The sequence below is a fragment of the Rhodamnia argentea genome, chromosome 6 (genome assembly GCF_020921035.1).
Source record: "Rhodamnia argentea isolate NSW1041297 chromosome 6, ASM2092103v1, whole genome shotgun sequence".
Lineage (NCBI taxonomy): Eukaryota > Viridiplantae > Streptophyta > Magnoliopsida > Myrtales > Myrtaceae > Rhodamnia > Rhodamnia argentea.
Genome location: NC_063155.1, coordinates 7,711,853 through 7,724,688, shown reverse-complemented (window position 1 = coordinate 7,724,688; position 12,836 = coordinate 7,711,853). Strand labels below are relative to the sequence as shown.

Genomic DNA, 12,836 nt, shown 5'->3' with positions numbered 1-12,836 from the left:
TATCACTCGTATACTAGTTTAAACTATGCGACACTTGCATTCTTGTAGGGAATTTAAGAAAAGAAAAGATATCATTGCCGATTCCAAGACTAGGTGGGCTAGATGTCGACTCCACAAACTGGGAACTAACTCATCCTAGAACCAACCTAGCCGACTCGGTTAGAATAGAATCGGGTATTTATCAATCAAATCATACATTGATCTACATCGACTTGGGCCGTTTTGATAATCCAATTGAGTGCCGAAAACTTGAAATTGAACACTTAATGAGTTTGAACTTATTTGATAATCTTAAATATAATATTCATTTAATTTGGTCATAATAAATCGATATTTGATTATTATTAGTCTCTTACAGAACATTGAAAAAGTCTATTATCGGTAGAATTTTACCAATATATTCAGCAAGATTCTAATTACGTGAATTATTATTTTATTATATTAGAAAGATTAAGTAACCCCTCATTTACTTACGATATAAAGGGTTGACTTAAGTCCATTAAATTTAAGGTTATCAAATAAGCTTAATATAATTGACATTGAATTTTTCAGAACTTAATCGAGTTATCAAACATGCCCTTAATTTATGTAATACAGAAATAATGTATGGTAATTAAAAATCTTGCTAAATATATTAACAAAACCTATTTAATAATATTAATAATATTCAGCTGTCAATTTTGAATCCCGACCGAACAAAACTTTTAAAAAAAATTATATTTTTTGCACTCAAGATTATCACCAATTAAAAATTATTATTTCACTACTTTTTCATGACCCCGTGTGGAGCTGAAACGGCGTCGCATTTCCTTCTCAACTCAGCCGAGCCGAGCCGGGCTCGGCTCGAGACAAAGACCAAGCCCAGTCTCTCACAAGCAAAGCTCCCCCTCTACAGACGAAGCAACGAAAGAGGAGCAAACCTTCAGCTCCACTCGGATCTATCAGCAGCAAGAACAAAGCTTTCTAGGGTTTTCGAATCTGCCCACCCCCCTGAATCGAAGATCGACAATGGCGATGGCTGCGCTCCGACGCGAAGGGAGGCGATTCGCCCCTCTACTCTCTCCCCGCCCGATCGCCGCCGCCCGGTCCTCCCTGTTGCCCGAGTAAAGCGCTTCCTCCTCCATCTCTAATACCCGCATTCACGAGCTGTTTTGGTAGTTCGCGCGTTTATTTCTATCCGTTTCAATCAGGGCTGGTGTGCTCGAAGCGATTTGATTTTGCGTTGCGATGAGGTAGGGTAGAGTAGGGTAGCCGCGGGATTCCTCAATTCGCGTTCGGCGTGAGAAATGGTTCTTGTCTCGAGGTCTTGATCGCTTTATGTAGTGCTGAGCCTTGATTCATGATACTAGCTTCGAGTGTTCCTCTTCGGGTCCTTATTAGCGAGTTGCTTTACCAGATATGGTGGAGACTTTATGTGCCGAAAGATTGAGGAGTTTTGTTTTCATTTTTGCGGTGTATACTGCGTGGCAGTTTCTTCCTGGTTAAATATGAAATCGGCGAATTTGTTATTGTTATGCCAGAGTTTCTTCTCAATTGTTATATGTTGCCAAGCATCAACCATTTCGAGAAAGATTGTGCGAATGTAGTTCGTTGTGTGAAGAATGTTGCAACCAAGCAAGCAAATTTTAGATCAACAGTTGGAGTACGACCTTCATAACGACCCTATCACGGACATTGAGTGTAAACTGTGCAGTCCAATGAAAGTTTGTTTTCTCATTTGTTTTTTCTGCTCTTTTCTCTCTCAGAACATTTATTTGTGCAGTTACATCATCAATATTTTTCTTCTGCTTAGCCAAGTTTACTGATTGATGCTCCTGCACTGCCCATTAGACATTTCATTGAACTCGTTTAGTATTAGCAGATGACCATGCTAAGAAAGTACCTTCGATCATACTGCATCATCCAACTTCAGTTAAACAGTGTCTGAGATGTAGGGCAAAATTGCGCATCATAGTCCAAAGGACTAGTTTTCCCTATTGAGGTATACCTGAACTGGAAACTACAGTGGTTCTTCCTACATCTGTCTTTGCAAGGGAAAGACTGTATAATGGTCTCTCTCTTGATCACGGTTTATGCGTGGCTGAATTAGATAGAGCTTTTACTTAAGTTGTGTAGCTTATTGAACTGTATTGGGTTGGCAGGGAAGAGGTTCCTTTTGGGGCTCGTTCTATTTCAACTCAAGTGGGTAAGAGCCATCTTCTCTTGATTTCTCATGAATTCATCTTTTGATGCTTTCTTGTTAAGGTCTCATTTCAGTGAGCTGAAAATCGATCAGTTCTATATGTTGAAATACCTGATCCTGTGTTTTTTCTCTATGCAGTAAGGAACAGGATGAAGAGTGTGAAGAATATTCAGAAGATCACCAAGGCTATGAAGATGGTTGCAGCCTCAAAGCTACGAGCAATTCAAACTAGAGCTGAAAATTCACGTGGCCTGTGGCAACCATTCGTTGCCCTTCTTGGCGACACCCCCAGTATGTTCATTTACAAACAATTATTTCTTACATCCACCTTCGATATAAGTATATTGGGGTGGCCACTGAATGTGATACCCTTCTGGAAATGCATGGTTTGAATTTGATGCTGGTTGATGACATCAACCTGAATGAGTGGCTCGAGAAATGCAAGTTTAGACAGCTTTTTTAACTGAAAATTGGAAAGTTCATCAATTTTTTGCCAAGGTACCTTGGAAAGTGTCAGTTTTTTCCGATGTTATTGGCTCTTGGCTTATGCTTCAGGCAAGGATCTCTCTGAATTGATGTCAAGCAATATGGCTCTACATAAAAGAGAAGAATGACTAGTACTCGGAATGCATGATAGAAAGAAAAGGTGTAGGTTATTGAGATTATTTTGGGCCAAGATTTTCACAACGATAAAAGTAAGAGGTCGGAATGTTTTGGCGTATAAAGTTCAAAGTTTTTCTTGACCAAAGTATTTTTTTCATTTCTTTTATGCTGGCCTGTCTCTTCTGGCTTTGACTTCCTCATCCTGTCTGTTATATGAAGGACGGTGGAACTAGGGAACTTCATAAACAAGTGATTGTACCGTAAGAAACTGTTGTGCTGACGTCAGTTGTCGGTAAAACCGATTTTGTTTCAGGACAAACAATAATTTGATGCAGCTGAGAGTTCTACCATGTTTACATGCCTAAAAGATTAATGATCACCCTCCTAAAGCAATTAAATCAAGAACAAAAAATAAAATAATAAAAAGAGTTTCTGCAAACGCAGAAAAGTCAAAACTAAAGCAATTAAACATTTGAGCTGGAAAGAGGAAAATATCTAAATAGAAAGGTTGGTAGTGACATTTGGAATGGCTTGGAGATGAAACAAATGAATTTTTTGTTTTCATGGACATGGCTATCACCTTGAAAAGAGGAGCCTTTTCGGGGCCTGGAGTATGTTTGATAATTCATTCATTTCTCTCTCTCTCTCTCTCTCTCTCCGATGTATAATTATTCGATATGAAACTACAGGCATTGATGTCAAGAAGAATGTTATAGTCACCGTTTCTTCGGACAAAGGGCTGTGCGGTGGGATTAATTCCACTTCAGTAAGGGTAAGCAAGGGTTTGCACAAGTTGAACTCAGGTACTGTTTGTTAGTAGTAGATGGTGATCCCTTATATTGGTCTAAAAGATTAGTGAGAATGCTTTTTACCAGTTATATAATTTAAAATGCTGCAGGGCCTGAAAAAAAACCAAAGTATGTCGTCGTGGGGGAAAAAGCAAAGGTTCAATTGATCCGTGACTCACGAAAGGATATACACTTGACTATAACAGAGTTACCAAAAATTCCTCTGAACTATACTCAGGTTGGTTACTGTGTTTTTGGAATTTCTATAGATAGCTTGTACCAGGTGTGTTTGCTTTGTTGTATGCATTCATGGTACCAGGCTTTTGAATTTTACATTTATAGTTCTTCTCTTTTGGTTGCTCTCTGCTTCTTGTCTGGTGATGCAGGCGCACTCTCAGTCAAACACACCAACAACACCAACACCCCCCCTAAAAACCCACACACACATACACACACACCAAAAAAAAACACTGAAAGAAGTATAACAAAAGCACATACATCGGATGGTACTTTTTCTTTTGTCCCACCATTGAGTTGCTGGATACTCTTTTGTGATTGGAAAAAATTGAATGCATTTAATTTTTATATGTCTTGCAAAGTCAAATCACCTTCTGGCTGATCATTAAATTAGATGGTAGATTCTTTTTGTTTTTGATTGTTGCAGTCTTTTCTGTTCAAAAGTCATATATCAGACCCCTTTGGGCCCTTCCTCATGCTTTGCATTGTTTATTCCTGTCAGGTTTCTGTGCTGGCTGATGACATCATAAAGAACGTTGAGTTTGATGCTCTAAAAATTGTCTTCAACAAGTTTCATTCTGTCGTCTCATTTATACCAACAGTGGCAACTGTGCTATCACCTGAGGTGACATTAATTCTTTACCTTCGCTCAAGTCTGGTTTTTATCTTTTGTTGTTCTGGATATCATACTTGATGAGTGGTTGCATAGGTTGTTGAAAGGGAGGTGGAATCTGGTTCGGGAAAGCTTGGAGAACTAGACTCCTATGAGATCGAAGGTAGTTCAACGAGGGGAGAAACACTACAGAATCTGGCAGAATTCCAGTTTTCTTGTGTAAGTACGACAATTTTTAGATTATAGTTAGTACTTACAGCTAGGTCTGGTTGATTTTTCCTCCGCTAGGTGGATCAATGCATAGATAAACCTTTAAAGTTATGTGGATTCTACTTGTTTGCACTTTGCACTATTCATAACTTTTTCTCATCTGTTTGTAGAAACTTAAGGTTATTTCAGTTCTCCTTGTTTGCACTTGGTACTATTCATGACAGTTTCTCATCTGTTTGTAGAAACAGATTTAACATATTATTTGCTTGTGAGTTATTTGTGACTAGAGTAGTAAGTTTTATGTATTTAGGACTCTCTGAAGTACTTTTTCCTTTTGCGAGTTTCTTGAGAGAAAAACTTTTGAATCAAAGTAGCGACGAGTAGCATGACTATAGGGGAATATATCATTGGCAAGATTTCTTTTGTAAGAATGATGTAGATAAGCAGGATGGGGGAGTTGATGGAGTGACTACAGGCCTTTCTCCCTAGTCCTGCCTTTATCATTTCCTACTTGATTTCTGGTGATTGTTGCTGGTAGATTCCAGGGTTGTGCATTATGAGTTTCCTCCCTTCCATTTCCGTAATTTACAAGATGCACTCTTCGCACAGGTCTTGTTTAATGCCGTATTGGAGAACTCTTGCAGTGAGATGGGTGCTAGGATGTCTGCCATGGATAGCTCAAGCAGAAATGCTGGTGAAGTGCTTGACCGCCTCACTCTCACTTATAACAGGTCTCTCTCTCTCTCTCTCTCTCTCTCTCTCTCATGATGGTGAATATGAGGCCATTTGTCAGAAGCGATCTTCCATTGATTTTGTCATTGCAGATAATGGGGGGGTTGGCAAAAAACTATTAGGAAAATAACGTAGATATCCCTCTATTTTCTATCTATAAAAGGAAGATAGAAGGAGAAGCATGTAAAACTGAAAATCAGTAACTATTTTGTTGCGTGACTGATTGTTCGTAATGTTGCCTTGATTGTCAGAACCCGTCAAGCTTCTATTACCACAGAGTTGATTGAGATTATATCTGGAGCATCGGCATTGGAGGGCTAATTGCGGATAAAGTATTTCCAGCTTGTTTGATGGCGAAGAAATAAGATGAAGGCTGGCTTTGTTTAAACATGTGTCGCTGTTCCTTTTTGAGGATTTCTGAGAAGCACCGCAATAATTCCCAGTGCCAGAAAGTTAAATTCTGTGAAGTACAAAGCAATTTTCTTCCCTGGTTTTGCTTTACTCCTGGAGTTTCTTCTTCATTCCTACTCTGGATGTTGACGTTGGCGTTAATTGAATGATGGATGTTTTGCAGCAGCAACCTCCTGGTACCTTCATTGGAGTGTATATGGTGCTTCATTTAGCAACTCCCCGTGCTCGAGTTAGGCGAGCTACTCAATTGTGTGGTTCTTTTGAATAAACTTGTCTCCCAAATTGCTTCTTTAGACTGCTGACCCCTGAATAGAGAGCTTGATTAAATTCTCTTGTTCCTTGGAACGTTAGTTTCTCATGCAAATGATGAAATCTCACGTTTGGCCTGAAAACCAGCACCTGGCAAATAGATTAAGAATTGATCTATTACCAGAGGGGCTTCTTCATGTTTTTGTGATTAGGGTCATCGAGACGCGAAATTATCGTAATTTTGATGTCCTAACAGCGCAAGAAATTGGATGGCCTCAAAATATCCTATCACAAAGCTTCGTAAACACGGTCCTTTCTGATCGCGGCAGGATTGATGTCCAGCCATATATTGGTCGGGATTGACCTTTGGAGAAGATTAAACAGAGGTATTTCCACTCAAGTTGGTGTTCTGTACATGCTTTCCCATAGAACAATTTTAAGCTAAAAACAACAGGGTATTGTCAGCAATTTCTCTCCTGTAATGCACAGGGTAAACCTAATTCTCAGTTCTGGCCAACAAATAAAAACCTCATTCTCAGCTATTCCCCCTTCTTCCTGTGGAGTAGGAACAACCAAACCTCAAGATTCCCAACTAAAAACAAAGAAGAGAAAGAAGCCTAGTCAATAATGCTCCTTATGGAATACAAATCTGGTGATGGTTTTGGTGGAGAATTTGGTGCACAGCTCCTCCAATTCTCTTGCTAATGCTGGAGGACCACAATAGAACACCCCTGTCAATCACAAAGCCAAGAGATTCAGATTGCCCGGTTGAGGAGAAAACAATCGGTTCCCAAGCGCCTTCTGAGATCGCTAACCAATTCGTTTTACCACATTCACGTCGCAAATTAATTACGCATGGTTTTGTCGACAAATGGCAAAAGAGTTTTGATTAGGACCCCGTTAATTGTACGACGTAGAATGCCTTCGAGTAGAAGAATCACGGCAGCATGCCAAAAGCAAATGATGATAAGATGTATTCTAGTTACGGGGTTTGCCGGAGTCTCACCTATCCGGGAACCACTGTGTCTACGGGACAACCTAGAGAAGATGCTGGACCAATTTGGTCTGGCAAAATGGGTATGCACCTGAAAATGCCATCAGAAGTTAGATCCAGTCCTTCTCTACCGATTTCCCATGAATTCACATGAGTCGGTTGAACTGAACCTAAATGCTTTCGTCATAATCATTCGCACAAATTGATTTGCAACGTAAATGAGAAGACTGTACTTTAAGACAGATGCAAAACACAATTCTGAGAAGGACACATGTTTTTAGTACGATGAAGATTAAAGATGAAGCCCCGAAGGGAAATTGCTACACAGGAACCCGATGTGGCGATGCGGAGAAAATGATTGTGTTACTAACCGGGGTCTGGGAGATGAAGTCGACGCCGTTCTTGGCATGGGACAGAGCTTGAATGGCGCTTAGTAACACCGACCGCGCATCCTCCTCCTTGTACATCGAGGTCAGGAAGTTGTGCATCTCCATAATCGACTGAAAAGGATGGGCAGAAGAAAACTGAATGATGAGGATTGTTTCCTATAGGCAAAGGAAGGGCTAATTTGGTTTAAGAATCAATCAGCACCTCTTTCTGGTTGGTCTTTGGCATCTGCCTGATAAAATCCCTGAACCAGGCGAAGGAGCTCTGGTCCCTGGTAACCCAGTAGAGATAGGCTTTCGTCGGACCCTTCGGAATGCTAACTAGCCTGTTATCGACCTAGTAAATCGAGCATTTACCTCGTGTCACCGGCACAGGATTTAAAAAATAGCGGATCGTATGTAAGGAAGTGTAACCGAGAGAAACTTACATGATCATGACTGATGACATCCTTAAGAATGCTGATGAACGGCGTGGCTCCTATTCCGAGCCCTATCAGAACCACGACGTCGTACTTGATGTAGTCCTGAGAGGCCGCGCCGTAAGGCCCATCGATGTATATCTTGGGATAGCTATCTAGTCTTGCCGCAGTCGCCTGCAACAGACGGAGATTCAGATTCCCGGTTCCAGAGGGAGATCGATTCGTGACCCCCTTTTGTTCCTTACCTCTTGGAAGAGACTGTATAATTGATAGCTCCAGTCTCCTAGTGTCCTAATATGCACACTTAAATGACCATCATCTGGTCCGGAAGTTAACGAAAACGGGTGCCTGAAAATCAAGATAGAAACGAAATCATGGTTGGTTTAAGCAGGCGAAAGAACAAGGAGAGATTCGTAGCCATTTTTACAGCAGTCGCGATTCTAAAAGCAATGATGACCGGTTCAAAAGAAAGAAGAACATCGATCGGGATATGCAGCTGAATACCATTCAAATGGCGATATTCGAGGGCATTGAACGTATATATACATCCCGCTCCTGTACTCAAAACCTTCCGGCTTGCGAAACATCAGGGACAGAACCTTTCCCGGATATACATTTGCCTACATGAGAAAATACAGCAGTCAATTATTTACATGGTCGGAGTAGATACCATACAAGGGTCGTTTGTTTCATGGGAAAACATGCTCCACGAGAGCCGGCCAGCCACGGGATATTTCGGATTCATAGCTTTCTGGTGACCGACCGAACATGATTCCCATGTAATTCATACAAGTCCGGCAAAACCATTTTCGGAGAGTAGTAAACGACTCGACATACCTTCAGAATCTCCACCTCGTAAAATGCCGATCTAACAGCCCGGAAGATCCTCTCTCCCGCGTACAGCAGCATGGGAAAGGCAATATACATCCATGTCTGCACGACCGGAACAGTTTATGCGCAAATCAGTGACAATATTAGAAAAAGGCATACATTCTCATCGAATCAAATGTCGGCATTGCGAATTATATTGGGAGAAAATTGCACTTCTTCCAAATGAAGTTGTGAAAAATCCATACGAACGGAGAGTCCTAGCGACTTACCGTCTTTTCTATCAGGTTGCTGGTGAGGAAGAGGAACATGGAATGCACAATCAACAAGGCGTACACGAAGATGAAGAGGTGGTGCGAGTACCAGAACGCATTGTACCCTGTGACCTGCCGGACCGACCGGGGCAACGGTGGGACCCGGCGCCGCGGCCACCTCGTCGCAAGGGAGAATGCGATCGCCATGAGGACCACCATCGTCATCCCCGTCACCGCCTCCGTCGTCGCCAGGATCTGCACGTAGGAAGGCTGATGGTAGCCGAACCTCGCGGCGATTGTCCGGCTGAAGATCGAGCTATCCGAGCTGCTGATCCGAGGGAAGTCGCATGCCAGGTGGGTGCCACCATGGAGGATCACGCCGATCACGATCCCACCCGCGATCAACTGTCACGGAGAAATGGATTCGGGGGTTTTGGAGGGAATCATACTTGCTATAGTAAATGATGCTAGACTGCTAATTTATATTGCAAGAGTCACGCTATGCTACTCACTCGTCTACCTTGTGAAAGTTGATGTTATCATTGAAGGGGACAACCATGCCGACCCGGCGGCTGGCGCGGAGCCACGTGACTGTGTTCCGGCAGACGGGGAGGAGAATCACGGCCATGTTGAACTTGAGGGTCTCGGCGGCCCCTTTGGCAGTACAGAGGCAGTAGCCCATGACCTCAAACGCCATTCTATGCTGGTACTGAACGAACTTCCACGCGAACAATGCGATGCAGATCGCCAGCCAGAGAACCACGATCCACGCTCGCCGCCAGTAGGTCCGGAACAAGACCTCGGGCCTTGACATGGGCTGCCGGACCGCCCCATTGGAATCACAGCCCCCGTGGTAGCACAGCCTCGGCGACGGGGTAGTTGCGGCAGAGTCCTTCGACAAGCCGAACTTCAGTAGCGTTTCCACTTGAGATAACTGGTACAACAAATATGTCACGATAAATAAATTATTTGAAAAATATTTTTCTGAAAATGATTGCTCGTATCGCTCGAAATAATTAGTTAATGCAAAAGATTTTCATTGTTGAAAACAATTTGTGTCCACATATTTTCGTGGAAGATAAAAATATTTTTCGTCCATTTAGTTGTATAAACGATAAAAAAAGATCGTTTTTAACATTTTTCCAACGAGTCATTTTTCGCTAAACAAACGGCCTTAAATGGCAAGATGGGGAACAAGAAGGTATCACCTCTATGTAACCTCGATTTCCAGCGTCGACGGCGTCCATGATCGGAGCGGCATACTCATCCGCTTCCTCGCCGGTCAAGGATAACTTATTCGCCGAAGCGCTCAACAAAATCATCTGCCCAAATTAAAATTTGAATCTTTTGAGGAAACAATTAAGCCCGAAACCCTTTAAATTTTCGCTAGACAAACGTACCTCCTTCACGTCGCACCGGCTAATCAGCCCGTCCATATTTCTATCACATCTGCACAATATAATCAAAACGAAAAAAAAAAGAAAAGGGAAATACATAGGTATTTTTCGTAAACGAAATATGTAGAAAAATTAATTAAAGATGGTGATTAATTAAATTAATTACAAGTCGAAGAAAATCTGGATTTTGGAATCGGGGCATGGGTCGGTGACGCGGCGCCAGCAGTAGTGGAGTTCGCTTCTCGTGACGTCAGCTTTGACGTCATCTCTTCCCCTCAGCGCTCTCAGCAGCTCGTGGGCGTACTCCGTTGACCGTTGAATCCCTAAATCAATTTGGTCAAACCAAGCTCTCACATTTTCTTTTCATGCCACTTCCAACAAAAGTCTGATTTGAAAAGGAAAAAAAAAATTATTACATACTAACGTTTTTGTCTAGGATTCTCTCCTTTTTTTTCCGAATAAATAAGATCTTAATTGACATGCATTCCAATTTAAAATTTTATCATCCTACTGCCCAACTGTTCAAACATTCCATCCATTGGGATGCGACGTAGAACTTCATCCAACCAGTCCCGAACCGGTCGCAATAACCTCAAATTGCTAGAGTTACCTATGGCAAATATTCGTCTTTTCCCTCCTCCGGTCACAATAACCTCAAATTGCTAGAGTTACCTATGGTAAATATTCGCCTTTTCCCTCCTCCCTCGACGCTGCAAGCTAGATGACCAGTAATTGGAGAGGATTACCCATGTCGTCCATTGGTAGAAGAGTTGGTCCGATTCTTTTTTCGGACCAATCTAGATCGATACGAGCAAATTATTTCTTATTTCTATCCAGTGAACATGTTCGTCAAGATGTTATTACAAAATATTGAAATAATTTGTTATTTATCTACTCGCTAGCTGTCGCGATTATCGAAATAAATCACATATGAGAAAAGGCATTAACCACGTTCCTGATTTTTTACCAAACAATTATAAATAAAAAATTATCGAAGTAATTTTGAAAAAAAAAATATAAAAAATTATGGAACTGTTTTTTTTTTTAAAGGGGTTTCGAGATATTGACAGTTTGAAACTGTACCGTGAATATTACATATTTTTCCGCTAAATTATTGTCTTTTCACTATTTGATGCTAACATGCGCTGGCTTACGTGGCAGTTATTGAGTCCCTTATACGTGCCGGGAAGCGGCGGGAGCGCATGTTAGCGAGAGCGCCCCTTGCATGGACGCGTAAAACCGCGCATGTTGAGCGCTCGATGGCGTCTTGCTTAACGACAAGGATCCAAAAAAATTTCTCTCAAAAAGAAAATTAAAAAAAAAACGAAATGATATTTTTAATTTAGTTTTTCTAATTAAATGGCCAGAAAGGAAAAAAAAATCGTTAATTGTTCGCCTTGTTCCCGAGCACTTACCGACACAGAAGGCGAAATCCGACCACTTCACCACCGGTTCAGTGCCGTCCCGGCGGCTCAGGGCAATCCGGTCGAACCGCTCCTCCACCTGGCTCCAGTGCTTGGCGGCGGCGCTCGCGTCCAGGAATCTCAGCCGCTGGATCACCAGGCTCGTGGTCGCTGCGCCCCCGTCCTGATCATCGGCAGGGTGATCTCGGTTCGCGGGACACCGCGCGCTGGTTTGGACCGGAACCAGGCTTGAGCCGTGACAAGATGAGGACGAGGATGAGGAGGAGGAGGACGAGGATTGTGAATAATGAGCCTCAGGAGAGTCCATGTCGCTGGGCTCAACTCTCTCTTCCTTCTGCTGACTTAATCTTTACGAATTTGAATTTTCAGAACGTTGAAGCTTTTCTCCTAGTGAGAGAGAGTTTTGGGAACCCAGATGGGGTGGTGAAAAAATTCTTCTTTTTTTGTCTCTTTTCCTCTGTGGTTTCTGGGATTCTGAAAGTGTTCTGTGAGCAAAGGAAAGTGAGGGAAAATCACGTGCTTTGAGAAAATGGGTGATATGTGATATTTGATTTGGTGGGGTAATAAGATATGGAGAGAGAGAGAGAGAGAGAGAGAGAGAGAGAGAGAGTTCATTAATAATTAATGATGGGGTAATGCATGAGCTCAAAGGAGAGAAGGTGAAAGAAAGTGTGAGAGCAGAGCAGGTAGAGAGTGGAGAGAAACTGCATGATTTTGATGGGTTAGAGACAGAGAGAGAGAGTAGGAATTGGGTCATCAGCCAAACGAAAACAGCTCATCAACTCACCATTGCAAGCAAATGAAATTCTGGGACAGAACAGCAAAGATTGGTTCTGCAAACCACTCTCTCTCTCTCTCTCTCTCTCTCTCATGCTTACGTAGAAAAGGCGGGTCTACAATCTTAAAACGACCGACCAACCAAACCAGCCATGTGCATTTTCACTTCCTTCCTTCCTCTTTGCCCTTCGCAAGCAAGCAATCACAAAACCATTTTGCCTTTATCAGCTTTGGGGGGCGCAAAAAGGCTATAGCTGTCAATCACTGCAACATCCTCCGTTTCTTCTTTAACCAAGAAGTACCGGGAGCCAGAGCCAGAGCCAGGCCAGGCC

General features: G+C 42.2%; 2 protein-coding genes across 3 annotated transcripts; one reads left to right on the top strand and one right to left on the bottom strand.

Annotated features, from left to right (window-relative positions):
- The first annotated feature begins 867 nt into the window (after positions 1-867).
- LOC115743201 (ATP synthase subunit gamma, mitochondrial) lies at positions 868-6,069 on the top strand. The gene is made up of 9 exons (XM_030677912.2): positions 868-1,103; positions 2,142-2,185; positions 2,321-2,473; positions 3,475-3,588; positions 3,684-3,811; positions 4,313-4,435; positions 4,520-4,642; positions 5,243-5,364; positions 5,617-6,069. Exons 1-9 carry the CDS (start codon positions 1,009-1,011, stop codon positions 5,684-5,686), a joined length of 972 nt encoding a protein of 323 aa, XP_030533772.1. The 5' UTR covers positions 868-1,008; the 3' UTR covers positions 5,687-6,069.
- Positions 6,070-6,390: 321 nt separating this feature from the next.
- Positions 6,391-12,540, bottom strand: LOC115743195 (respiratory burst oxidase homolog protein A-like). Of its 2 annotated transcripts, none has more exons than XM_030677900.2 (14): positions 11,719-12,540; positions 10,470-10,626; positions 10,307-10,355; positions 10,115-10,228; positions 9,427-9,840; positions 8,925-9,311; positions 8,662-8,757; positions 8,329-8,444; positions 8,070-8,172; positions 7,834-7,998; positions 7,611-7,742; positions 7,391-7,519; positions 7,032-7,110; positions 6,391-6,756 (listed from the first exon to the last, which is right to left on the bottom strand). In XM_030677900.2, exons 1-14 carry the CDS (start codon positions 12,032-12,034, stop codon positions 6,647-6,649), a joined length of 2,367 nt encoding a protein of 788 aa, XP_030533760.2. In that variant the 5' UTR covers positions 12,035-12,540; the 3' UTR covers positions 6,391-6,646. The 2 variants fall into 2 exon arrangements, with proteins under 2 accessions (XP_030533760.2, XP_048136081.1); XM_048280124.1 differs by having other exon boundaries at positions 9,427-9,831.
- Positions 12,541-12,836: the final 296 nt, after the last annotated feature.